The sequence below is a fragment of the Carassius auratus genome, unplaced genomic scaffold (genome assembly GCF_003368295.1).
Source record: "Carassius auratus strain Wakin unplaced genomic scaffold, ASM336829v1 scaf_tig00214477, whole genome shotgun sequence".
Taxonomy (NCBI): Eukaryota; Metazoa; Chordata; class Actinopteri; order Cypriniformes; family Cyprinidae; genus Carassius; species Carassius auratus.
In genome coordinates, this window is record NW_020527672.1 from 98923 (window position 1) to 123915 (window position 24993).

The 24993-nt window shown below is 35.4% G+C and overlaps 1 protein-coding gene and 3 long non-coding RNA genes across 6 annotated transcripts; all 4 read right to left on the minus strand.

Moving 5' to 3' along the window:
• Positions 1-221: 221 nt before the first annotated feature.
• Positions 222-3471, minus strand: LOC113092115 (uncharacterized). Of its 3 annotated transcripts, XM_026257709.1 has the most exons (6): positions 3290-3471; positions 2009-2439; positions 1721-1826; positions 1075-1358; positions 745-895; positions 222-634 (listed from the first exon to the last, which is right to left on the minus strand). In XM_026257709.1, exons 2-4 carry the CDS (start codon positions 2435-2437, stop codon positions 1282-1284), a joined length of 612 nt encoding a protein of 203 aa, XP_026113494.1. In that variant the 5' UTR covers positions 2438-2439; positions 3290-3471; the 3' UTR covers positions 222-634; positions 745-895; positions 1075-1281. The 3 variants fall into 3 exon arrangements, with proteins under 3 accessions (XP_026113494.1, XP_026113495.1, XP_026113493.1); XM_026257710.1 differs by having other exon boundaries at positions 745-1358; positions 2168-2439; XM_026257708.1 differs by having other exon boundaries at positions 745-1358.
• A 5682-nt stretch (positions 3472-9153) lies between these two features.
• Positions 9154-10040, minus strand: LOC113092102 (uncharacterized). The gene is made up of 3 exons (XR_003287505.1): positions 9921-10040; positions 9274-9306; positions 9154-9180 (listed from the first exon to the last, which is right to left on the minus strand). It is a non-coding gene; the product is annotated as an uncharacterized LOC113092102 (long non-coding RNA).
• A 7386-nt stretch (positions 10041-17426) lies between these two features.
• On the minus strand, positions 17427-18411 carry LOC113092110 (uncharacterized). Its single transcript, XR_003287511.1, has 3 exons — positions 18345-18411; positions 18030-18242; positions 17427-17941 (listed from the first exon to the last, which is right to left on the minus strand). It is a non-coding gene; the product is annotated as an uncharacterized LOC113092110 (long non-coding RNA).
• A 189-nt stretch (positions 18412-18600) lies between these two features.
• LOC113092111 (uncharacterized) lies at positions 18601-19539 on the minus strand. The gene is made up of 3 exons (XR_003287512.1): positions 19499-19539; positions 18726-18793; positions 18601-18639 (listed from the first exon to the last, which is right to left on the minus strand). It is a non-coding gene; the product is annotated as an uncharacterized LOC113092111 (long non-coding RNA).
• Positions 19540-24993: the final 5454 nt, after the last annotated feature.

The window sequence follows — 24993 nt, forward strand, 5'->3', positions numbered from 1 at the left end:
GCATCTAACCAGAAGTGCAAGAATATAGTGTTTTATATACATAAAAGTGCAGAGTAAGTGAAGCTATGATATACAGAATGTACAGTGGAGTTGCTATATACAATATTGATCAGAGTATATACAGAATATAAATATGAATGCAATGTAGGAATTGTATGTACATTATGAACAGAGCAATGAAGGATTATATATATATTATGAACAACAGCAGGAACGTGAGAACAGTGGTAATAAATACAGTTGGATGAGTGTGCAAAAATATTGTTGAACAATGTATTCTATGCAAAATAACAGTAGTGCAATATTTTTTATATAAATATTTTACTGTGCTTGTAAAGTAACAATTATAGACAGTTTATTTTTTCATTTTGTACTCATACAGACAGACTAGTGGGGATATGTATGCTTAAATACAGTGCCTAAGCTTTAAAATAGATCAGACCTAGTAAACCAACATGTCTGCACAAGTAATGCAGTAAAGTAATTATATATATATATATATATATATATATATATATATATATATATATATTATAATTATATTATATTATATGTGGGTGAAACATCACAGTGGCTTGATGTCATTTTCTTTCCAGCTGTTGGAGACCTTGAATGAGAGCAGCTTACTGCAGTCCTAAAGATTTAAGGAAAACATAGATTTATGGGAGGAAGAGTGATCTTTTTTCACAATTTGAATTAATATTTCATGGACTCAGGCCATGAAATTCTGCAACAATGATTAACCTCTTGAGGCTTTGAGCTGTCAAGATGTGATAGCAGGTATTCCTCTAAACATGCGGGTTCCGTGTAATGGATCAACCACACTTGTACCAGAGCTTTGATTCCTCACAAGGTCAAAGTTGGCATCCAATGTGACAATCATATCTCCATCCGCCTGGAAAACAAACACTTACAGTAACACTGGTTTTGTACCCGCACCAGGTTTATACATTTATACTATTACTTCTATTATAATACTACATACACAAATTAACTTAGTTTGATATTCATTCAGATTTTAATTCTATGCCATTAATTTAATCAAACAAGAACCACGCTAGAACTATAACCAACCTTTGGACATGCTAGGCATATGGTTCCATCATTTAATTGTGGGCAAATATCAACCAAACCTCTTTGTCGGAAGTGGTGATGCCTAAAGTGGGATATGGGGTGTTACAAAAACCCTCAATAGAAACCTGACACTCCAGTGACAGAAACAGAAAGCTCTAGCAGAGGGATGGAGAAGGCGGTCTGTCTGGGGCTTGTGGCTGTTGCTGGTCAGAGCCCATATCTCAGCAGAGTACAGGTTTCTGGTTCACACGCACACATGGTGTCTGTAACGGTGCAGAGCCGTCCTGCCAAATATAAAGAGCATAAAAACATAACCTAGTACTACTATAGAGACTACCATATCAGTATAAATTAAATTAAATGTATGCATTTAGCAGACGCTTTTATCCAAGGCGACTTACAGTGGATTCAGGCTATACATTTTTACCCATCATGATAGTAAAACTATACATTTAGTTTATATAGTATAGACTAAATCACTTGAGTGTGTCACATATAACTTAATGTTTGTATTTATTGGAATCAACAAACAACTTTGATTAATTCTATAAAGGAAATCATAACTCCACATGTAATAGGATTGAATTCCTTAACCTGTCAATAAAATTACATACATTAAGAGTTTGTATCAGGTAAAATGACAAACCTGTGCTGACAATGATCTTCATGTCCTTTGTGTACACAGCATGGGTGCCATGGGCTTCAGGTAAATATAGGAATAACCCCAGGGAGGATGGCTCATAGTAAACATTCTGTAAGAAAGATGGATAGCTCTAATGTTTTTAAAACAACAAACTTGTGACACTAACAGTTGATACTGCATAGTGCTAAAACAATTTGAAGTATCTAATGATTCTGTTGAGATTACGGTGAGTTTGCTGTCTGTATGCAAGTATAGCAATAGCAATGTAAGACTGTATGCTATTGTTCTTACATTCCACTTTTCAGGAAGATGCAGTAAATTTCTGTGAATCCTCTTCAGGCAAACCTCACAGAACACTGCAGTGGAGCTGCACTCAATGCACCTATAATCAGCATGTTCTCGGCAGACAGCACACTGGGTAGTGACTGGTGCCGAACATTCAAACATCACCTTAAGCATCTCATCCTTGACTGCATCCCAGGCATGAAGCTCTCTCTTCTTTGCCTTACTGTATACGCTCTCAGAACAGCTCGGCGTCGCATCATCAGGTTCAGCAGGTTGAGATGTAATAGAAGGGTCGGAAGAGTGGGTCTGTTTGTAGCTGGGATGGGGAAGACCTTGACTGAGGTAAGAAAACTTTGCAGGGCCAGCGATAGACCTCCTCACCAACTTAATTTTAACGTTCCTGAAACGTGTGGTCATCTTAAGTGCTTTTCCCATATCTGAAATCAAATATTTGACAATTATTACATAAAGCAAAGTGCAACCCGTACCGTACTTCTTATCACAGCCTAAAAGACAGAAACACATGAGTGAAAATGGGATGCAGTCAGATGAGGGATATTTGGTGTGATAGTTAGATACAGCTAGCTAGATAACTAGATATATAGATTGCAAGATAGATAGATAGATAGATAAATACACATCGAGTTAGATAGATTATATAAATAGATACACAGCTAGCTAGCTATATATATAAACTGCTAAAAAAAAATAAAGGGAACACTTGTGGGTTATATTGTGTTGTTAAGTATTCCCTTTATTTTTTTGAGTAGGTATATAGATAGAAAGACAGATCCAAAGCTTCCTGATATAGGATCAAATCCAGCCAAGCTTGGTTCAAACCCACAGAACTTTATTTTACACTCTAGTCAAGATCCCAAGGTTTCCAAACAGCCGTAAAATACGTCTTGTGTTTAATATTTCTCTCAAGTCAATATGGGTTACATTAGTCCAATGATCCGGCTTCAGTGAGGCGTTATCGAGCATACACAATATGCAATAAGCCGGTATGAGTGTAAAAAGTAATTTTGACAGTTTAACTAGAAACTTAATTCCCCCATTAGCTTCAGGCGTAAACACACTCATATTAGCAACGTTAATGCTCACATAATAAAGCATGCAACGTTAACGTAACGACACGCTAATAACGTAATATTGTCTAGCGATAACGTTTGCAGATGCATCGCAATACGGTTATCTCATGTCAACAATCATGACACGCAATACGAGTGTATGTATTGTTTTCCATTACAGTTTAAATGATCATTTTTATAATTTGAATAGTCTTACCTGAAAATATTAAGCAGGAAATATCGCAACGTTGCCGCTTTCGTCCAGTAGACTTCCGATTACCGGTGAGCAGGAATTCTGGGATTGGATCTGGAGTCTTCTCTTGTATATTTGTGGGTGATCAACCATTTGGATGGATGATCACGGCCTTCTGAGCCTACTAGTAGGCGCAGGAGGCCCCTCCTGGCCCATTTCTATGGGCTGATAACCGCCCAGCTAACACAGTTACGTTGTGACGACGTAACTGGACCAGACCATATTCGTTGCAGCGACGTCCCAAATAACGTTCCAGCGACGTAACTTTGTGATTCCCATATCCGTCGTGGCGACGTTATAGTGGAACGTCGCTGGAACGTGATGAGTATGTCCTGACGACCAAACTGGCACGTTATGAGGACGTGACATTACAGGATCATATTGGTAATTCATATTTTCACCTCACCATTACCTTGAAATACATAAAGAACTAATAAACTCAATCCATCTCTGGTGCAAAAAATAAACCTTATGAAATCTAATTGTAATCTAATTATAGGGGATTCATAGTTAATACATTAATTACATACATTACATGCAATGCAAACAAATACAAAAACATTACATTCTAATATAAAATGAATTCATTCACAAATCAATATTTATTCAGCACTACTTTGTATAAAAACATTTTGAACATCGCACCTGTTCTTTAACCATGCAAAATGTTACTAAGTTATGAGCACAGAAAACTAAACACATAAATTCATAGATTACACAATATAAACAATAGAGAATTTTTGTCTGAAAGATGGGGAGATGGTTAATGACGTTATTAGTGAAAATTAAAAATAATTGTCAGTAAACTTATTGATACAACATAATTTAGTGCAACGAAAAATACATGATAAATAGATATGAAACAATTCAGCAGATACTGCACCGAGATACTGCACAAAGTAAAACTGTGAGCGTCATATATGAGGCTCCTGGTATAAATGTCTGGTGGTGATGTGCTTTAATTACACGACATGCAGGAAAAAATTTAGGCTAATTCATGCGCACGATTTTCTATTTCATTCCCTCGAATTGCTAAAACGTGTACACTATTTATACATCAAGAGAACGAATTAGTAAATTGTGCATACGATTTAGCAAATCAATGAAATGTAAAAGTAATCGTGCACGTTTTAGTACATAGAGGGAATGAATTAGTAAATCATGGACATGATTTCTTTCTTTTTCTTGCATGTCATGATCAGGGCTCTGTGCTCACTATCAGAGGATAAATCTAAACAATAAAGCAATTACCAAAGAACCATAATTTTTGAGCTTCTCAGAAGAAGAACATTCATAAAGCGTAAAGATATGAAAAATGAACAATATAGAGATTTCTAGCATCTCTCCTGTATTATTTGTCCCACCCGAAAAAACAAAGTTTTTTAAGAAAATGAACATATCGACTTTCTCAGAAGAATCTGTGATCTGTGATTACTGACTGTGGAGAAGACTCTTTCAGACAGTGCTGAGGAGGCAGAGTTAGGTGCAGGACAGCTGATAGAGAAGAGGAAGAGGGTGTTTCTTACCCCAGCAGCAGAAGACAGGCTCTTCTGAGGGAAGGACAGGAGGCTTGCAGTGTTTTGCTGTAGAACAAGGCTTCTTCTCAGCACCTGATCTTCTTCAGAAAAGAGTTCCTCTAGTGTAGAGTCAGACACTCAGACTTCTTGCAAACTGGAATCTTTTAATAACATTTAGCATATTATTGTAGTCATGTTCATTGTTTTTATTTTAACACATGGCAAGCTTATAGAAAATTGTTAAACGTGTTCTTCCTCCTCTTCTTCATCCTGGGCCTGCACTGTCAACATCCTCTGAGCTGAAAGGGAGGATCATCTTGTTAATGTTGCTTATGTATGTTCACAACCAGTCAAAATCTGGAATCTTTTCTTTATGGTTTTCAAGAGAAGTCTCTTCTACTCACCAAGGCTAGATTAATTTGATAAAAAAAAAAAATTAAATTGTAAAAAAAAAAAAAGAAAGAAAACAGAAAGAAAGAAATAACAGTTTTCATACTCTTTTTTTTTTTATATACTTAAACATATTTATTGAAATAATTATGAGGCAAAGCTGAATTTTTCAGTAACTTTACTCCAGTCTTCAGTGTCACATGATCTTTTTCATATACTGATTTGCTGATCAGGAAACATTGCTGATTATCACAAATCAGTGCATTAACATGCACCTAATCGCATTATTGGCGCTATGATCAAAGTGTACATCTGCTCATGACGTACATGATGTGAATCACATCTGCAGTTAGCTTACTACGGTTGTTAGTTCCACTGAACTCTATTGGTAAAGAAGGAACTTGTGACCAAAGTTGGTTTTAGGGAAACGCACCGCATATTAGAAATGATGGGGAAGAAAACTTAGCATTTCTGGAAAGTTGAATTTGTTCTTCGTTATTATTTTATAAAACACAAAGTTCAAAACATTGAAAAAAAGGTAATCTTTTGTAAAATTACAAAAGTCTTCTCTACCACTGGTTTTCAATTTTATGCATTCTTGCTATTAGCCACCCCCCCCCCCAAATAAAATAAATAATAAATAAATATAACTGTAGTGTAGGCAAAATGTTTGGGCAGCACAACTGTTTCCAACACTGATAATAATCAGAAAAATGTATTGAGCAGTAAATCATCATATTAGAATGATTTCTGAAGATCATGTGACACTGAAGACTGGAGTAATTAATGCTGAAAATATAGCTGTGCATTATAGAAATAAATTAAACTTTTAAAATATATTTAAAACTTTTGACCAGCTGTGTACATTGCCACATTTAAATGAAAACTCAACTTGTAATAAACAAAGCACACATTCTCAAAGAACTTACATTCTGGTGATTACTTCCTTCCCTCACTGCTGTCAGTTCCCTTCAGTCGTTCCCAGACCTCCTTGTTTTTAATCTTTCCCTCAAATCTACAGAAACAAACATCATTTTACAGACAATTTGGATAAGTCACGAATTACAATAGTTATATAACTATAATCACAATTCTAAATTATATATATATATATATATATATATATATATATATATATATATATATATATATATATATATATATATAATTATAAATATATATTGAATCGGCACACAAGTATCGGGATAGTATTGAATTGGCAGATTAGCGTATCATCCCAGCCCTAGTTACTACAGTCAAAACAATGAAACTCTCTTCAAGAGCGCACAATAACTGATATTTAAAACTGTTAAAAGAAAAGGCTCAAAATATTGCACACATATAATACACAACAATATCTCTTCCTTTGGTGTTTTGAACATTTCTGTGAGTAATGCTACACGCTGTGACTCTGTGTTGCTTCAAGTGCATCATTCTGCGCACTGGTTGTGTTTACGCGATGCACGCTGTATAGGAGCCATACCCTTTCGTATTATAATACATTAGCACAATGATAGATTCTTGTTCTGTCCCATCTACCACATGTTGCTGCCTTCATTACTGTGCTATGAATTTAAAAGAAATGTATTTTACACACACTTACATTATACACACACACACACACACACACATATATATATATATAGACGGTTTCAACGGCAACAACATAAACAAACGTTACTGCGCATGCGCGCTTTTGTGGACCTAACCTAACCGGTACACTTCCAAATAGAATCAATAACAACAGCCAAGTCCCTCTAGAGTAGATATTTTTTGATAACAAACAAAAAATGTTTGCTGCGTGGATCAGGCGGACTTAATGAAAATGCAAATTCATCCTTTGCCAGCAGGAGATGTTTTAAAGCATAGACATAAAGTGCGAGAAATAGAGGTTTCCCCAGTAACAGCTGTAAACAAAGCAGAGCTACGCTCACACGCTGCTTTATCAGGCATATAACATGCAAGTCTTCCTTCAGAAATACAGCGATATAAAAACACCTGTGCCTCGTTTTGATATTTAAACATATAAATGTTAGGAATTATTAAACGTGCAGTACGTAACGTTACTCATGTTTATTTAACGAAGCCTTTTTGAAAATCGATCAGTTTTAAAATTGTGGCGAGTCTCCAAAAATAAATAAATGTATGGGAAACATCCCGCAGCACTACCACCTGAGCCCAACTTCAGTTTACTCATCACCTTGCCTTTAACTGCGTTTGTAGAAGGCACCGCAGCCAGACCGATATACACAACACAGACCGGAGGTTAACTTAGGTCCAGGCGCGTGCATCCGATGAAACTGTCTAATATATATATATATATATATATATATATATATATATATATATATATATATATATATATATATATATATATATCAGTTTGAGACCAAAGGTTTGGACACACCTTCTCATTTAAAGAGTTTTCTTTATTTTCATGACTATGAAAATTGTAGATTCACACTGAAGGCATCAAAACTATGAATTAACACATGTGGAATTATATATGGAATTATATACATAACAAAAAAAGTGTGAAACAACTGAAAATATGTCATATTGTAGGTTCTTCTTTTGCTTTGATTACTGCTTTGCACACTCTTGGCTTTCTCTTGATGAGCTTCAAGAGGTCGTCACCTGAAATGGTCTTCAACAGTCTTGAAGGAGTTCCCCGAGAGATGCTTAGCACTTGTTGGCCCTTTGTCCTTCTGTCTGTGGTCCAGCTCACCCCTAAACCATCTGGATTGGGTTCAGGTCCGGTGACTGTGGAGGCCAGGTCATCATCACTCTCCTTCTTGGCCAAATAGTCCTTGATGCCTTCAGTGTGACTCTACAATTTTCATAGTCATGAAAATAAAGAAAACTCTTTGAATGAGAAGGTGTGTCCAAACTTTTGGTCTTTACTGTAAAATATATATATTTACAGTTTTATATATATATATATATATATATATATATATATATATATATATATATATATATATATATATATATATATATATATATACACACACACACACATATACACACTTTTCCACATCCTGTCATACCAGTGACTGGGTGTTACTGCAATAGACTTTGCAGCATTAAGGTTAACGATTAATCGATTATTTGTTCATTAATTTAAACAACGATCGATCATGGAAATGATTGAAAATTGACATCCCTACACAGAAGTATAGAAAATTCTACATTGATTTAAAAATTTTTTTGTAAAAAACGACACTGATATCGGATCAGAATTACTGTCTCTTCTCATAGTGACAGCCAATCACATTAGTTTTCTGGTATTGCATGCACTTGATTGGCTTGCGTCTGCGCTTGGGTATTTGCATAAGATGTTCTGACTGGAGGACGGCTGCATTGGCGCTTGAGAAGTCTTCAACTTCTATTTAGAATTAATTTCTAGAATTAATTTCACCATCCTTGACGTCACTTCATTTAAAAGTAAACGAGAGGCGTTGACGCCCCGTGTGATGGGGCGTTATATGTCTTTATACCGCTGCACAAATCTTTCAACAACGAGAAATGTAGTTCCAGCACGGACTTACATCCAGGACAGCAGAATGGTCAGGATGACCTGAAACACATAACCAACTGAAATCAATTTAAAAGTATTAAGTCTTGCCTGAGTGATGCTGAAACAAGCAGGTTTAGTTTTTCACCCAGGAGAAACTGCTTCCTGTGGAACAGTCTCCATGATGAATGATCTCTTGATCCTGGATCCTTGCTGCCATCCACGCAGAGATGATTTGGAGGATATGTGGTTGTGTCTAAAGGGTAATGAATCAATGTTACAAGAATACTGATAGCAGCACTATTGATCCTGTACCTTATGTAAATGTTTTCAGTACTGAACAAGTCAGGAACCAAATTAGTACCAGTTCTTGAAACCCATCTCTACTTGTAATAGTTGTCTTGTTGCTGCTGCCCAGACTGTCTCTTCCCCTGATGATAAATATATGTGTTCATTTTAAAGCAATAAATAATACATTTAAATTACTAGGTGGTAACAAATATATTTCCTTATAAGGAACTCACTGAATCATGGACTCAACTGGTGGTTGTCAGGCCCTAAGAAAGTGAAAAATGTGTTTACTTTTTGTGAAACGAAAGTATCAGATCAATTTGAGAATTAAACTAGCATTAAAAAGCATGCATGTGAAAAACACCATTAACACCAATAATGAACAGATGACAGAATTTACAAGCCTGCCACTTGAGGGAGAAAAGGGGAAATGATTAATCCCACATAACGTTACACTGAACATGATTTCGGCAACCTCGGTCTAATTAACGTTAAACTTTATATTTAACGTTATATCGGTTTATATTCAAGTTCACAGCATGGCTAGCATGAGCATCATCAAGCTCGAGCAGCAGGTATTCAAACAAACTAATTAACGTTACTACGGTTAAAAATTAAATTATTAGAAAGTTAACACTGTATAGTTTATAGTGATACATTTCAAATAATTTAAACTAGGTAAGGTTATATTCGATTTTAACAGTTACCGTTACCTTAGACCACCTCTGAGACTGCTTTTGAGCTAATTAACCAAACAGAGCATTTATTTATTAAATTGAAAGAGAAAACCTACAAAAATACAAAACACTACTCCTCTTTGATGGCATTTAACGTTATATCAGTTAAAATCTATGAATAAAAGTAGATTTATAGGACTTACCTTTCCTCCGTGTCCGTCCGCTGGAAGTTGACCGTTACAAAATGACGGGCACGCGCACGTCGCGCACCTCATTCAGAAAGTGACGTGCGCTGCTAGTTTAAGGTTTAAATGTTAATTTGTATATATATAATTATTTTAACATGCTTGATTAATTTTTTTGTATATTTCCCAAAGAATATGCTGTTCAAATGGTATCTTAATAATAATAAGACATCTAGTGCAATAATATTAAAAGTTATCTGAAGACCAGCTGACCACGTCGCTACAATGTCCCCAATGGGACTAACTAGCGACGTCTTTTGAGTACGTGCCCACGACGTTTCTGGGAAGTTAGCCAAGATTTTAAAAAATGGAACTTTACCACGACGTCCTCACAACGTTGCCATAAAGTAATGTCGCGCTGACCAAATGACGACTAACTGGCGACGTCCTCACAACGTTCTGTGTTTGCTGGGCGCTGATAACGCCCCATTCAATCGAGTGATAACGTTCGAATCGGGTGCGGCGGAGCATCAGACGCGAGTGAGGACCAAACACAGCAGAACGGTAGGAAACTTCACTCCTCTTATTATTTCTCTTTTATGATAGCGATTTATTTTTAGATACGTGATCTGAGTCTTTCATAGAGTTGTAGAGTTATTAGAGAAATAGAGTTATTTTTTACATTCTTTGGTCGAAGTTTTCAGATCGGGACTTCGGAGCCTGTTCGCGACTCGGTTGTTTCAGATCGGCACTTCGGAGCATGTTCGCGACTCGGTTGATTCAGATCGGCACTTCGGAGCCTGTTCGCGACTCGGTTGATTTAGATCGGCAATTCGGAGCATGTTCGCGACTCGGTTGATTCAGATCGGCACTTCGGAGCATGTTCGCGACTCGGTTGATTCAGATCGGCACTTCGGAGACTGTTCGCGACTCGGTTGATTCAGATCGGCACTTCGGAGCCTGTTCGCGACTCGGTTGATTTAGATCGGCACTTCGGAGCATGTTCGCGACTCGGTTGAATCAGATCTGGACTTTGGAGCATGTTTGAGATTTTTTTTTATGTTTTATTCAGTATGTACATGGACCTACACACAAAGGTGGACACACTCTAGACTTGATCATCAGTAGGGCTCTAAACTTTTCATCCATTGGTATTAAGGACGTAGTGTCACAGATCGCAAGAGGCGAAGACTCAAGTGCAGGCAGATGGGAAGACTTTATTTATACATCACCAAAATAAACAAAAACACAACTGAAACCAGAGGAGCGTTCAAAGTTACGAGACATAGACTGAAGTCAGATTCCCAGTGAAATGCTTTCAGACAGCAAATGCAATGAGTTTGCATCCTTCTTTTCTGAGAAGATCATCCATATCAGGAAGGCGATTAGCACATCCTCAAGTAATGCAGTTAGAAGTACCAAGGGTTCACACAAAACAAGGGGAATCTGCTTTTAGTTTCTATGCCGCTCGCAGTTGGAATCAGCTTCCAGAGAGGTCAGATGTGCTAAAACACTAGTCACATTTAAATCTAGACATAAAACTCATCTGTTTAGCTGTGCATTTATTGAATGAGCACTGTGCAATGTCCGAACTCAATGCACTATATTTTCACTGTTTTTTATTTTATGTAAAATAATTTTGTAGCTGTTTTTAAATTCATTTTAATTAAGTACATTTTTTTAATCATTATAAAAGTTTTAAAACTGCTTGTTTTATTTTTGTTATAATTTTTCTTTATGATTATTTTACTTTCTTTTATGTAAAGCACTTTGAATTACCATTGTGTATGAAATGTGCTATATAAATAAACCCGTTCTCATCAGTCTGCGTATAAATAACACGACTTTACACTTTCTATTTGCGTGTAATGCATACGCCAAATGCCATTTTTGCGTGCATATGACACGCCAATCCTTCCCATTAATTTCGGTGGAGAGCAGATGCGTCCAAATAACACGCATCATCTTCAGCGGCAGTGACGTCACCAGCGAGGCTCGTTCAGTTCACCTGATGCGCGTACACCTTCAAACAGGTAAGCAAGGGTAAATATATTTTTTTCCTTCTTCTTTTTGTAATGATATCACGTGGTTAAGCGTATTGTTTTAATTATTTCAGTATTTCTGCATCACGTTAGACAGGGTCGTGTTTTTAAAGGGCAGTTTATGCTCAAATTATGGGTCAGTGGGCTGCTCAGCTAGCCTACCATTGTCATTAGCCTAAGCTAACCTGTACTGTTTATAGACCTGTTGCAGTTTTACATAAATAATGATGTGACATATGGGTCTTCAGCTTTTAGACATGACTAATACAAGCACAACAAAGCACCCAACCCAATATCGCGTGATAATCGTGATCGTGTAAAAAGTCCACACATTTAGCATATTTTTACAATACTAGCCTAACTTTTGCTTGACCACGTCATGTGTAGCCAATACACACACAGTAACTACAGCATATTTACCATGCTTCTCCTACTGTAACCGTAGTTTTACTCTGGACTTTGTAACGCACATAACCACGACATTTACTATGGGTTTACCATAGTAACCATAGTTTTACTCTGGTATTTGTATTTACTAACACACATAACCACGACACTTACTATGGGTTTACCATAGTAACCATAGTTTTACTCTGGTATTTGTATTTACTAACACACAATAACCACGACATTTACTATGGGTTTACCATAGTAACCATAGTTTTACTCTGGTATTTGTATTTACTAACACACAATAACCACGACACTTACTATGGGTTTACAATAGTAACCATAGTTTTACTCTGGTATTTGTAGTTACTAACACACATAACCACGACATTTACTATGGGTTTACCATAGTAACCATAGTTTTACTCTGGTATTTGTAGTTACTAACACACAATAACCACGACATTTACTATGGGTTTACCATAGTAACCATAGTTTTACTCTGGTATTTGTATTTACTAACACACAATAACCACGACACTTACTATGGGTTTACCATAGTAACCATAGTTTTACTCTGGTATTTGTATTTACTAACACACAATAACCACGACATTTACTATGGGTTTACCATAGTAACCATAGTTTTACTCTGGTATTTGTAGTTACTAACACACAATAACCACGACATTTACTATGGGTTTACCATAGTAACCATAGTTTTACTCTGGTATTTGTATTTACTAACACACAATAACCACGACACTTACTATGGGTTTACCATAGTAACCATAGTTTTACTCTGGTATTTGTATTTACTAACACACAATAACCACGACACTTACTATGGGTTTACCATAGTAACCATAGTTTTACTCTGGTATTTGTAGTTACTAACACACATAACCACGACACTTACTATGGGTTTACCATAGTAACCATAGTTTTACTCTGGTATTTGTATTTACTAACACACATAACCACGACATTTACTATGGGTTTACCATAGTAACCATAGTTTTACTCTGGTATTTGTATTTACTAACACACAATAACCACAACACTTACCAGGATTTTACCACAGTAACTGTGTTTTTACTCTACACTATTTGTAAAGCACAGTAACCACTAAGTTTGCCATGCCTTTAATATCTTTTTGTGATGTAATTGTAATTCAGTGTTTTTTCTGTCTTGCAGTTACGTCGGATTACATACTCCACAACAACCTGTAATCCAGCAGATCTTTAAAGAAGCCATCTCTTGTAAAATCTCTCTCTCTCTCTCTCTCTCTCTCTCTCTCTCTCTCGCTCTGCTAGAATTAACAGGGAACTTCAACTCCACGCTCCCAATGCTGATATTGAAGAAGCTGTCAAGGGGGCTGAACAAGTCCTTCAAAGGATCAACCCTTCACAGGTAATGTTGAAGACTCTTAGTTATAACTGATTTGCTTTAATGAACGCATCCTTATATTATGTGTTAATCAAATATTTTGGTCACAGATCATTTTAACACACTGTCTCAACATGTTTATATTTCAGGAAGGCCTGTCATGAGATTTGAATTTGACCATCTTGTGCATTTATGAAGAAGACCAAAAGCTGCAAAGGCAAACACTTCCAATGGTACGTCAGATACATTTTTCTCAGCATTTGATGTTTCTTAAATTTTGGTTCACTTAGCCCATCAGGAAGAACACTCAACAAAGAGCATGTTGTAGTAGTAATAATTCATCCAATAATCATATTATATTGCACAAGCGTACTTGTACAAAATTCTACAACTTTTACTCCTACTGCTGTTATTGGCCATTACCACAGCTCCCATCAGATTGTGCCCATTGTAAGAGTGTTTATATCATGAAGTTTAAATGAAGTCCATTGTATTCTTTATTAATCTTTACAAATTGGTGCCGCCTCTTCCTGTTTCAACAGTACATGATATCTGTCCACACCTCATAGTCTGCCTTTCTTTCTATGGTGATGTTACTGAACACATCTGTCTTAGAAGCAAGAGAATGGAAATCCTAGTTTAACTTTTCAAGTGCTACAAATCAGATCTTCAATGAATTTGGGCAATCAGATCACTTAAAGTTGTTCACACAAAGACCAATAACTATAATGAGAAGTATTTTAGCATCCACACCAACACACAGTACTGTACAATTTTGTTGTTGTCAGTGTTTTTGTTGTTCATAATGTGATAAATTATCTTTGTTTCTTCTTGCAGGATTTCTCACAGATTACTTAACCATTCTTCATCAGCTCTTCACAATATCAGCCCATTCAAAAGCTTCCAGATCTTCCTCTCTTGTGTGACACATCTGCTCTCAGTCCTTTACTGCCAACCTCCAGTCTTAGCATTTCTGCTTGTATTCATTTTTCCTCTACATTCATCACTCCAATCTCTACTATAAGCTCTCCTGTATATATATATATATATACACATAATAATAATTATTATTATTAACCATTTATTTGTTTTGCATTTATTCACAATAGAAGCAAACAATGATTACAGGATATATGTTTTTAAAGGTGATAATTGTAAAATATTGGAGCATTGTTCTTAATCATTTTTGCCTATTTGGTTGATAAAGGGAAGAAAACAATATATTTTCAACTGTAGCCTTGATTATTCTTTGGCATCTTTTGTCAGGATTTCTGTAAACAAATTCCCTTTTTATTTTTTAATATTAAACTTATGTTTTTTGAAGGGAGTTTCTGTTGCAATTTTGTTTGTTTGTTTTCACTTAGTTACCTCTATGCATTTTTTTTTATCAACTTTTCTTTTTTTTTCATAGTGGAATAAACTGGAGAGAGACTGTTCTGGGCACTATGTTTATCTGCGAAAAGTTTGACATATCAATAAACACTGTAAAATGACTAGACAATGAGTGATTGATGTCATGATGTTTGTTTGTTTTCTATTCCTATAGTTCAACTGGTGGATCTAAGAATGGCAAGTTTTTAGGGTCCATTTCCATGAAACGTAGATGTGATAAATTATTTACCTTTAATACACTATAAATACATTGTAAATATTACAGAAGGAAAATTGAGTAGTAGAAAAATATTGTGTTTAAATAATCTTCAGAGGTGTTTTTTTTAAGCAAATGAAACATTTTGACATTTATTTTTCACACAGTATATGCAAACTTTTGAGTTTAAGTAATGTACACTAATATTAGTGTAAACAATGTAGCCTATTCAATACAATGGGAATCATTATACCTTCGTTAAAACACAAAACAAAAAAACACCTTTAATCAACGTATTTCTTGCTGCATCAGGGTAACTGCAGCTTCTGTCCATTCACTACAGGAACCCGGAAGCTCCCGGCATAAATGACCATATATGTACAAGTTAGTGTGACGCCTCTGCTCAACTGGGTTGCCATTGGCTTTGACGTTCCCTTGGCTCTCGCAGAACTCGCTGTGATTGGACTATCTTTTAACCCAAATTATAAACGGCTTAATGTTGCAAAGTCCGTTTGACTGTAATTATTACGTCAGTAACACCTTCAGTTAACAATGCAGTGTTGCTATGTCGTGAGAAATTACCTCTTTACCGAAATCGTAACCCTAACCCTAAGCACAACTCCAATAAACTCCAAATACCAGCGCTAATATTACTCGCGTTCAAACGATAGAATGGCAGAGGCTTATGGGTAATGTAGTTTAAAATGTTTAATAATTAAAAAAATGGGAAAATGCAATCTTTTTTAACAAAGGGTAATCTAAACATTTTCATTGTGTAAACATTAATGACATATTTAAGAGGCAGGCTGAAATTCGATATTTTACTAAGTGCACTTTTTTAAACACCTTTATACCACCTTTCCATATATGTTTGAAAACTCTGTCCAACATTATTTAATTAGCATAGCATAAGTAGTTGTCCTGCCAATTTTTTCTTTGACACTATAATCAGACTTTGATTTACAGCCATTTGAAATTTAAATTTTTTTGCTCTTCTAGGGGACTCTACTGGGCCCTTGAAGATGGAAGGGCAGTAAAACATACACATGCCTTTCTCATCATGGACAACAGACTGTGCTGAGTCATAATTTTTAAGTTTTTCTTTTCAACAAATTGCCAATATGTAAGTTGTAAGTCATGTTTATCTTAGAATAAGAATAGAACCATAAAAATATACATCAGTGCCTATTTGGAATAGGCACCAAATATTGAATTACATCAGGTGCAAGGATACAGTATTGAAAGTAAACAAAGACACCAAATTTAAACAACCAATACATACTGTGACACTTCATTGTACTTTCACAGTGTCAATGTGTCATTCAGTAAGACAAGGTACAGAGAGTGTGTAGTTTATAGTGCAAAGCCATACAATTCATGCAATGCAAAGAATCATAATATTAAGAGCTAATTTGTGTCTCTGTGTAAAATACTCCTCATATTTGTCCTCCTCGGGTACTAAACATCAGTAATGTGCATGCTCATCTTGCTTATTATACAGTACTGGATTCATGTTGATCTTTCCCTTGTCCATCACCTTCAGTTGTGCATGAAATTCCTGCAGCATTATAGTCCATGCAGTATCTTCTAATGCAGCTTTCAGCCTGCCCTTCATCTAACTGAATGTCATTAATGTAACCAAATGTTCATTTCTTAATTAAAACACATTTATCTATTGTTTACAAAATTAAATGGTGTATTTACCAAACACCATTCTTAATATAGAATATTAACCCTACTTTATTATCCAACACCATGTGCAGTACTTTACTGGAGGATACAACATAAAAACAACTAAAGTAGTGTATTAAGACAAATGATATACAATTTTTAACAATATTAAAAATGTTAAAACCATGTTTTTCTAATCAGATGAAGCCATGCAAATGCATGCATGGTGAAATGTCTTGAGCCCCAAAGAATCACATCAAGTTTTTAGAGCTCTCCTGCTTTTCTTCCTCTTCTTGCTTGTCCATGTCCTGGACATATCATAATCTTCCATGTCATACATTTTTTTTGCAGTTGTTATGCAGCACCCTACAGCACAACTGATGAACAAAAGACATGTAACTAATTTAAATCAAATATCTTTATTGTCACAATACAAAGAACACAAGTATACAGGTGATGAAAGTCTTGGGTGCAGACTGCAGCGTGACAGTATGGATGACAAATGAATTAAAATCATGAATATATGTAATACAAATTCTGAATATATATATGCAACACACATATATAAGGGACTCAATTCAGGTAGAGAACAATATATGTTAAAAATTATGCTATACAGAGAGCATGAATTGAAAACAATAATAATCACAGTACACATACATCTCTGCAGTAAAGCACGGTATGAATTAGTGCAAACAGAATGTCAGGGTGCATAATAATATTGAGTCCAGTCAGCATAACTGATAAGAGTGCAGGGCATATGAGGTTGGTGGGGTGTGTATGGTTTTACTGGTATGAGTTCAGTTCAGTCTGATTGCCTGTGAAAGGAACTTGTCTCACTGTCTGCTGGTGTAGGTTCTGTGATAACGCATGCCTGATGGTAACAGTGAGAGCAATCCATGGCTCGGCTGGCTGGAGTCTCTGACGGTCCTCCTCACACTCCACCTGGTCTAGATGTCCTGGAGGGCCAAAACATGTATTTAGGGTATGGTAAATCAATAAACAATATATAGTATTTTTATTTATAATTGTTGCACTGGACTTAACATTGATTCTTGTTGGGGATATTGGCCAAAAGAATCCCACCACAACTAGCTCTCGTTGTTTAGCTGTGATGTTTACTTTTACAGGCCGTAACATCTGAGCTGTCGCAGTAGAGCGGTTTGTGAATGCAGTCTTCACAGCAGATAACTGATGGGTTCAGGTAGCAGTGATGCACTCGGTGGCCATTCAATTGATATCTTCATCAACTGGCTTCATCTTAATTCAAACAAACAGACAAAACAATAAGTCAGCAATAACAGCAATAACCATTCTAGAGTAATAGTGTTGGTGAATACAGTTGCAGGTGTCAGTACTCACCATATTCAGTCATTTCCTTCCCAAATCACAGAGATGATGCACAGCTTATTTGCTCATTTTAGGAGCTATAAAAAAGATGTATATGTGAAAAACTATAACTGCGGACTTGAAAAGTCTTTTGAGAGATCAACATCAATGTTGTACCACACATAACTGCATTGAATTCAGACATACAAATGGAAATGTGAAACTTTTCACCTTTCTGTCTTTTCTTTTGGGGCACAAGAAGTCCATGTTCATTCCTCATTTCTTTAGGACTGGTTTGACTGATTTTCTTTGCGTTTCTGGTCTTCAGCTGTAAAACAAGAAAATATTTATTGACCCCATGTTTAATCATTATTGTTGTTTAAAAATATAAATAAAGCAGATATAATTATATACTTCAAGCACAAGTTCCTTGGCAACTCTAGTAGGCTCCTGAGTTCATCTGTTCACATCAGATTCAGCGTCTGAGAAAATACCATCATGCAAACTCTCAGTTTCTGCCTTACAACAGAGCATAAAAGAATGTGTGAGTGAGGGAGTACAGCATGAAGATGAAGTGAAAAAGGCAGAGAAAGGCAGAATTTTGTGTATAAATTTAACAGAATGAGGGGAACATTTAAGAGATTTGAGAGAACAGTACTGTCTGTTGGTGTGGATGCTAAAATACTTCTCATTATAGTTATTGGTCTTTGTGTGAACAACTTTAAGTGATCTGATTGCCCAAATTCACTGAAGATCTGATTTGTAGCACTTGAAAAGTTAAACTAGGATTTCCATTCTCTTGCTTCTAAGACAGATGTGTTCAGTAACATCACCATAGAAAGAAAGGCAGACTATGAGGTGTGGACAGATATCATGTACTGTTGAAACAGGAAGAGGCGGCACCAATTTGTAAAGATTAATAAAGAATACAATGGACTTCATTTAAACTTCATGATATAAACACTCTTACAATGGGCACAATCTGATGGGAGCTGTGGTAATGGCCAATAACAGCAGTAGGAGTAAAAGTTGTAGAATTTTGTACAAGTACGCTTGTGCAATATAATATGATTATTGGATGAATTATTACTACTACAACATGCTCTTTGTTGAGTGTTCTTCCTGATGGGCTAAGTGAACCAAAATTTAAGAAACATCAAATGCTGAGAAAAATGTATCTGACGTACCATTGGAAGTGTTTGCCTTTGCAGCTTTTGGTCTTCTTCATAAATGCACAAGATGGTCAAATTCAAATCTCATGACAGGCCTTCCTGAAATATAAACATGTTGAGACAGTGTGTTAAAATGATCTGTGACCAAAATATTTGATTAACACATAATATAAGGATGCGTTCATTAAAGCAAATCAGTTATAACTAAGAGTCTTCAACATTACCTGTGAAGGGTTGATCCTTTGAAGGACTTGTTCAGCCCCCTTGACAGCTTCTTCAATATCAGCATTGGGAGCGTGGAGTTGAAGTTCCCTGTTAATTCTAGCAGAGCGAGAGAGAGAGAGAGATTTTACAAGAGATGGCTTCTTTAAAGATCTGCTGGATTACAGGTTGTTGTGGAGTATGTAATCCGACGTAACTGCAAGACAGAAAAAACACTGAATTACAATTACATCACAAAAAGATATTAAAGGCATGGCAAACTTAGTGGTTACTGTGCTTTACAAATAGTGTAGAGTAAAAACACAGTTACTGTGGTAAATCCTGGTAAGTGTTGTGGTTATTGTGTGTTAGTAAATACAAATACCAGAGTAAAACTATGGTTACTATGGTAAACCCATAGTAAATGTCGTGGTTATGTGTGTTAGTAAATACAAATACCAGAGTAAAACTATGGTTACTATGGTAAACCCATAGTAAATGTCGTGGTTATGTGTGTTAGTAACTACAAATACCAGAGTAAAACTATGGTTACTATGGTAAACCCATAGTAAATGTCGTGGTTATTGTGTGTTAGTAAATACAAATACCAGAGTAAAACTATGGTTACTATGGTAAACCCATAGTAAATGTCGTGGTTATGTGTGTTAGTAACTACAATACCAGAGTAAAACTATGGTTACTATGGTAAACCCATAGTAAATGTCGTGGTTATGTGTGTTAGTAACTACAATACCAGAGTAAAACTATGGTTACTATGGTAAACCCATAGTAAGTGTCGTGGTTATGTGTGTTTAGTAAATACAAATACCAGAGTAAAACTATGGTTACTATGGTAAACCCATAGTAAATGTCGTGGTTATGTGCGTTACAAAGTCCAGAGTAAAACTACGGTTACAGTAGGAGAAGCATGGTAAATATGCTGTAGTTACTGTGTGTGTATTGGCTACACATGACGTGGTCAAGCAAAAGTTAGGCTAGTATTGTAAAAATATGCTAAATGTGTGGACTTTTTACACGATCACGATTATCACGCGATATTGGGTTGGGTGCTTTGTTGTGCTTGTATTAGTCATGTCTAAAAGCTGAAGACCCATATGTCACATCATTATTTATGTAAAACTGCAACAGGTCTATAAACAGTACAGGTTAGCTTAGGCTAATGACAATGGTAGGCTAGCTGAGCAGCCCACTGACCCATAATTTTGAGCATAAACTGCCCTTTAAAAACACGACCCTGTCTAACGTGATGCAGAAATACTGAAATAATTAAAACAATACGCTTAACCACGTGATATCATTACAAAAAGAAGAAGAAAAAAAATATATTTACCCTTGCTTACCTGTTTGAAGGTGTACGCGCATCAGGTGAACTGAACGAGCCTCGCTAGTGACGTCACTGCCGCTGAAGATGATGCGTGTTATTTGGACGCATCTGCTCTCCACCGAAATTAATGGGAAGGATTGGCGTATCATATGCACGCAAAAATGGCATTTGGCGTATGCATTACACGCAAATAGAAAGTGTAAAGTCGTGTTATTTATACGCAGACTGATGAGAACGGGTTGATAAATAAACTTGCCTTGCCTAGTGTGTTAGTGGGTTATATATATTATATATTATATATATATATATATATATATATATATATATATATATATATTATATATAACACACACACACACACATACACACACTACCTGGTCAGAGTTTGGGATCAGAATGATTTGTAATGTTTTAAAATACTGTAAAACATGTAATATTGTGAAATATTATTAACATTTTTCTATTTTATATACATGAAGGTGTAATTTATTCATTTGATGTGCAGCTGTATTTTCAGCATCATTTCTCCAGTCTTCAGTGTCACATGATCTTCAGAAATCAGAACAATATGATGATTTATTATTAGAATTATCAACAGCTTTGCTAATAAATATTATTTGGAATCTGTGATACTTCTTTCAGAATTCTTTGATGAATGAAAAGTTAAAAAGAAGAGCATTTATTTTAAAATCAGAAGACTTTTCTAACAATATTCACTACAGTTTAAATAGTTTGGGGTCAGTAAATTTTTATCCTTTATTTAATAAGAAATTTTAATTCTTTATTACATTTTAGAATCTTTTATTCAGGATGTGTTAAATTGAAAAGAAGTGATATCAAAGATTAATATTGTTTAGAAGAGATTTATATTTTGAATAAACGTTGTTCTTTAAAAAAGATTATACATCGAAGAATCCTTAAAAAAGTATCGCAGATTCCAAATAATATTTGGTAGCACACCTATTAATAGTTCTAATAATAAATCATCATATTTTCATGATTTCTAAAGATCATGTGACACTGAAGACTGGAGGAATGATGCTAAAAATACAGCTGCACATCACAGAAATAAATTATATTTGAAAGGATATTAAAATATAAACCATAATTTTATATATTTTATTTTGATAATTTTGAATTATTACTGAGATACAACCTTTTTTTTTAAACAGTTCATTGAACAATAATAAATGAAGTACCTGAAGCTGACAATGACGTAAATGTATAATAATTAGCAAAGATGGTTAATTTAGCGCTGTAAATGCGCGTATGAGGGGCGGAGACGCCTGCGGAGCGTCAGACGCGAGTGAGGAACAAACACAGCAGAATGGTAGGAAACTTCACTCCTCTTATTATTTCTCTTTTATGATAGCGATTTTATTTTTAGATACGTGATCTGAGTCTTTCATAGAGTTGTAGAGTTATTAGAGAAATAGAGTTATTTTTTACATTCTTTGGTCGAAGTTTTCAGATCGGGACTTCGGAGCCTGTTCGTTACTCTGTTGTTTCAGATCGGCACTTCGGAGCATGTTCGCGACTCGGTTGTTTCAGATCGGCACTTCGGAGCATGTTCGCGACTCGGTTGATTCAGATCGGCACTTCGGAGCATGTTCGCGACTCGGTTGATTCAGATCGGCACTTCGGAGCATGTTCGCGACTCGGTTGATTCAGATCGGCACTTCGGAGACTGTTCGCGACTCGGTTGATTCAGATCGGCACTTCGGAGCCTGTTCGCGACTCGGTTGATTTAGATCGGCACTTCGGAGCATGTTCGCGACTCGGTTGAATCAGATCTGGACTTTGGAGCATGTTTGAGATTTTTTTTTTATGTTTTATTCAGTATGTACATGGACCTACACACAAAGGTGGACACACTCTAGACTTGATCATCAGTAGGGCTCTAAACTTTTCATCCATTGGTATTAAGGACGTAGTGTCACAGATCGCAAGAGGCGAAGACTCAAGTGCAGGCAGATGGGAAGACTTTATTTATACATCACCAAAATAAACAAAAACACAACTGAAACCAGAGGAGCGTTCAAAGTTACGAGACATAGACTGAAGTCAGATTCCCAGTGAAATGCTTTCAGACAGCAAATGCAATGAGTTTGCATCCTTCTTTTCTGAGAAGATCATCCATATCAGGAAGGCGATTAGCACATCCTCAAGTAATGCAGTTAGAAGTACCAAGGGTTCACACAAAACAAGGGGAATCTGCTTTTAGTTTCTATGCCGCTCGCAGTTGGAATCAGCTTCCAGAGAGGTCAGATGTGCTAAAACACTAGTCACATTTAAATCTAGACATAAAACTCATCTGTTTAGCTGTGCATTTATTGAATGAGCACTGTGCAATGTCCGAACTCAATGCACTATATTTTCACTGTTTTTTATTTTATGTAAAATAATTTTGTAGCTGTTTTTAAATTCATTTTAATTAAGTACATTTTTTAATCATTATAAAAGTTTTAAAACTGCTTGTTTTTTTTTGTTATAATTTTTCTTTATGATTATTTTACTTTCTTTTATGTAAAGCACTTTGAATTACCATTGTGTATGAAATGTGCTATATAAATAAACTTGCCTTGCCTAGTGTGTTAGTGGGTTATATATATTATATATATATATATATAATATATATTATATATATTAACACACACACACACACATACACACACTACCGGTCAGAGTTTGGATCAGAATGATTTTTAATGTTTTAAAACTACTGTAAAACATGTAATATTGTGAAATATTATTAACATTTTTCTATTTTAATATACATGAAGGTGTAATTTATTCATTTGATGTGCAGCTGTATTTTCAGCATCATTTCTCCAGTCTTCAGTGTCACATGATCTTCAGAAATCAGAACAATATGATGATTTATTATTAGAATTATCAACAGCTTTGCTAATAAATATTATTTTGGAATCTGTGATACTTCTTTCAGGATTCTTTGATGAATGAAAAGTTAAAAAGAAGAGCATTTATTAAAAATAGAAGACTTTTTCTAACAATATTCACTACAGTTTAATAGTTTGGGGTCAGTAAATTTTTATCCTTTATTTAATAAGAAATTTTATTCTTTATTACATTTTAGAATCTTTTATTCAGGATGTGTTAAATTGATAAGAAGTGATATCAAAGATTAATATTGTTAGAAGAGATTTATATTTTGAATAAACGTTGTTCTTTAAAAAAAGATTATACATCGAAGAATCCATAAAAAAGTATCGCAGATTCCAAAATAATATTTGGTAGCACACCTATTAATAGTTCTAATAATAAATCACCATATTTTCATGATTTCTAAAGATCATGTGACACTGAAGACTGGAGGAATGATGCTAAAAATACAGCTGCACATCACAGAAATAAATTATATTTGAAAGGATATTAAAATATAAACCATAATTTTATATATTTTTTTTGATAATTTTGAATTATTACTGAGATACAACCTTTTTTTTTTAAACAGTTCATTGAACAATAATAAATGAAGTACCTGAAGCTGACAATGATGTAAATGTATAATAATTAGCAAAGATGGTTAATTTAGCGCTGTAAATGCGCGTATGAGGGGCGGAGACGCCTGCGGAGCGTCAGACGCGAGTGAGAGACCAAACACAGCAGAACGGTAGGACTTCACTCCTCTTATTATTTCTCTTTTATGATAGCGATTTATTTTTAGATACGTGATCTGAGTCTTTCATAGAGTTGTAGAGATATTTAGAGAAATAGAGTTATTTTTTACATTCTTTGGTCGAAGTTTTCAGATCGGGACTTCGGAGCCTGTTCGTTACTCTGTTGTTTCAGATCGGCACTTCGGAGCATGTTCGCGACTCGGTTGATTCAGATCGGCACTTCGGAGCATGTTCGCGACTCGGTTGTTTCAGATCGTTACTTCGGAGCATCGTTCCGACTCGGTTGATTCAGATCGGCACTTCGGAGACTGTTCGCGACTCGG

What these genes read in the sequence shown, in the direction of transcription:
- LOC113092115 (XM_026257709.1), bottom strand. Translation starts at nt 2,437, where the DNA reads ATGGGAAAAGCACTTAAGATGACCACACGTTTCAGGAACGTTAAAATT. An exon ending in ATCTTCCTGAAAAGTGGAAT is followed by an intron (nt 1,827 to 2,008) that starts GTAAGAACAATA and finishes TCTTTCTTACAG; the next exon opens with AATGTTTACTATGAGCCATC. An exon ending in GAAGATCATTGTCAGCACAG is followed by an intron (nt 1,359 to 1,720) that starts GTTTGTCATTTT and finishes TATATTTGGCAG; the next exon opens with GACGGCTCTGCACCGTTACA.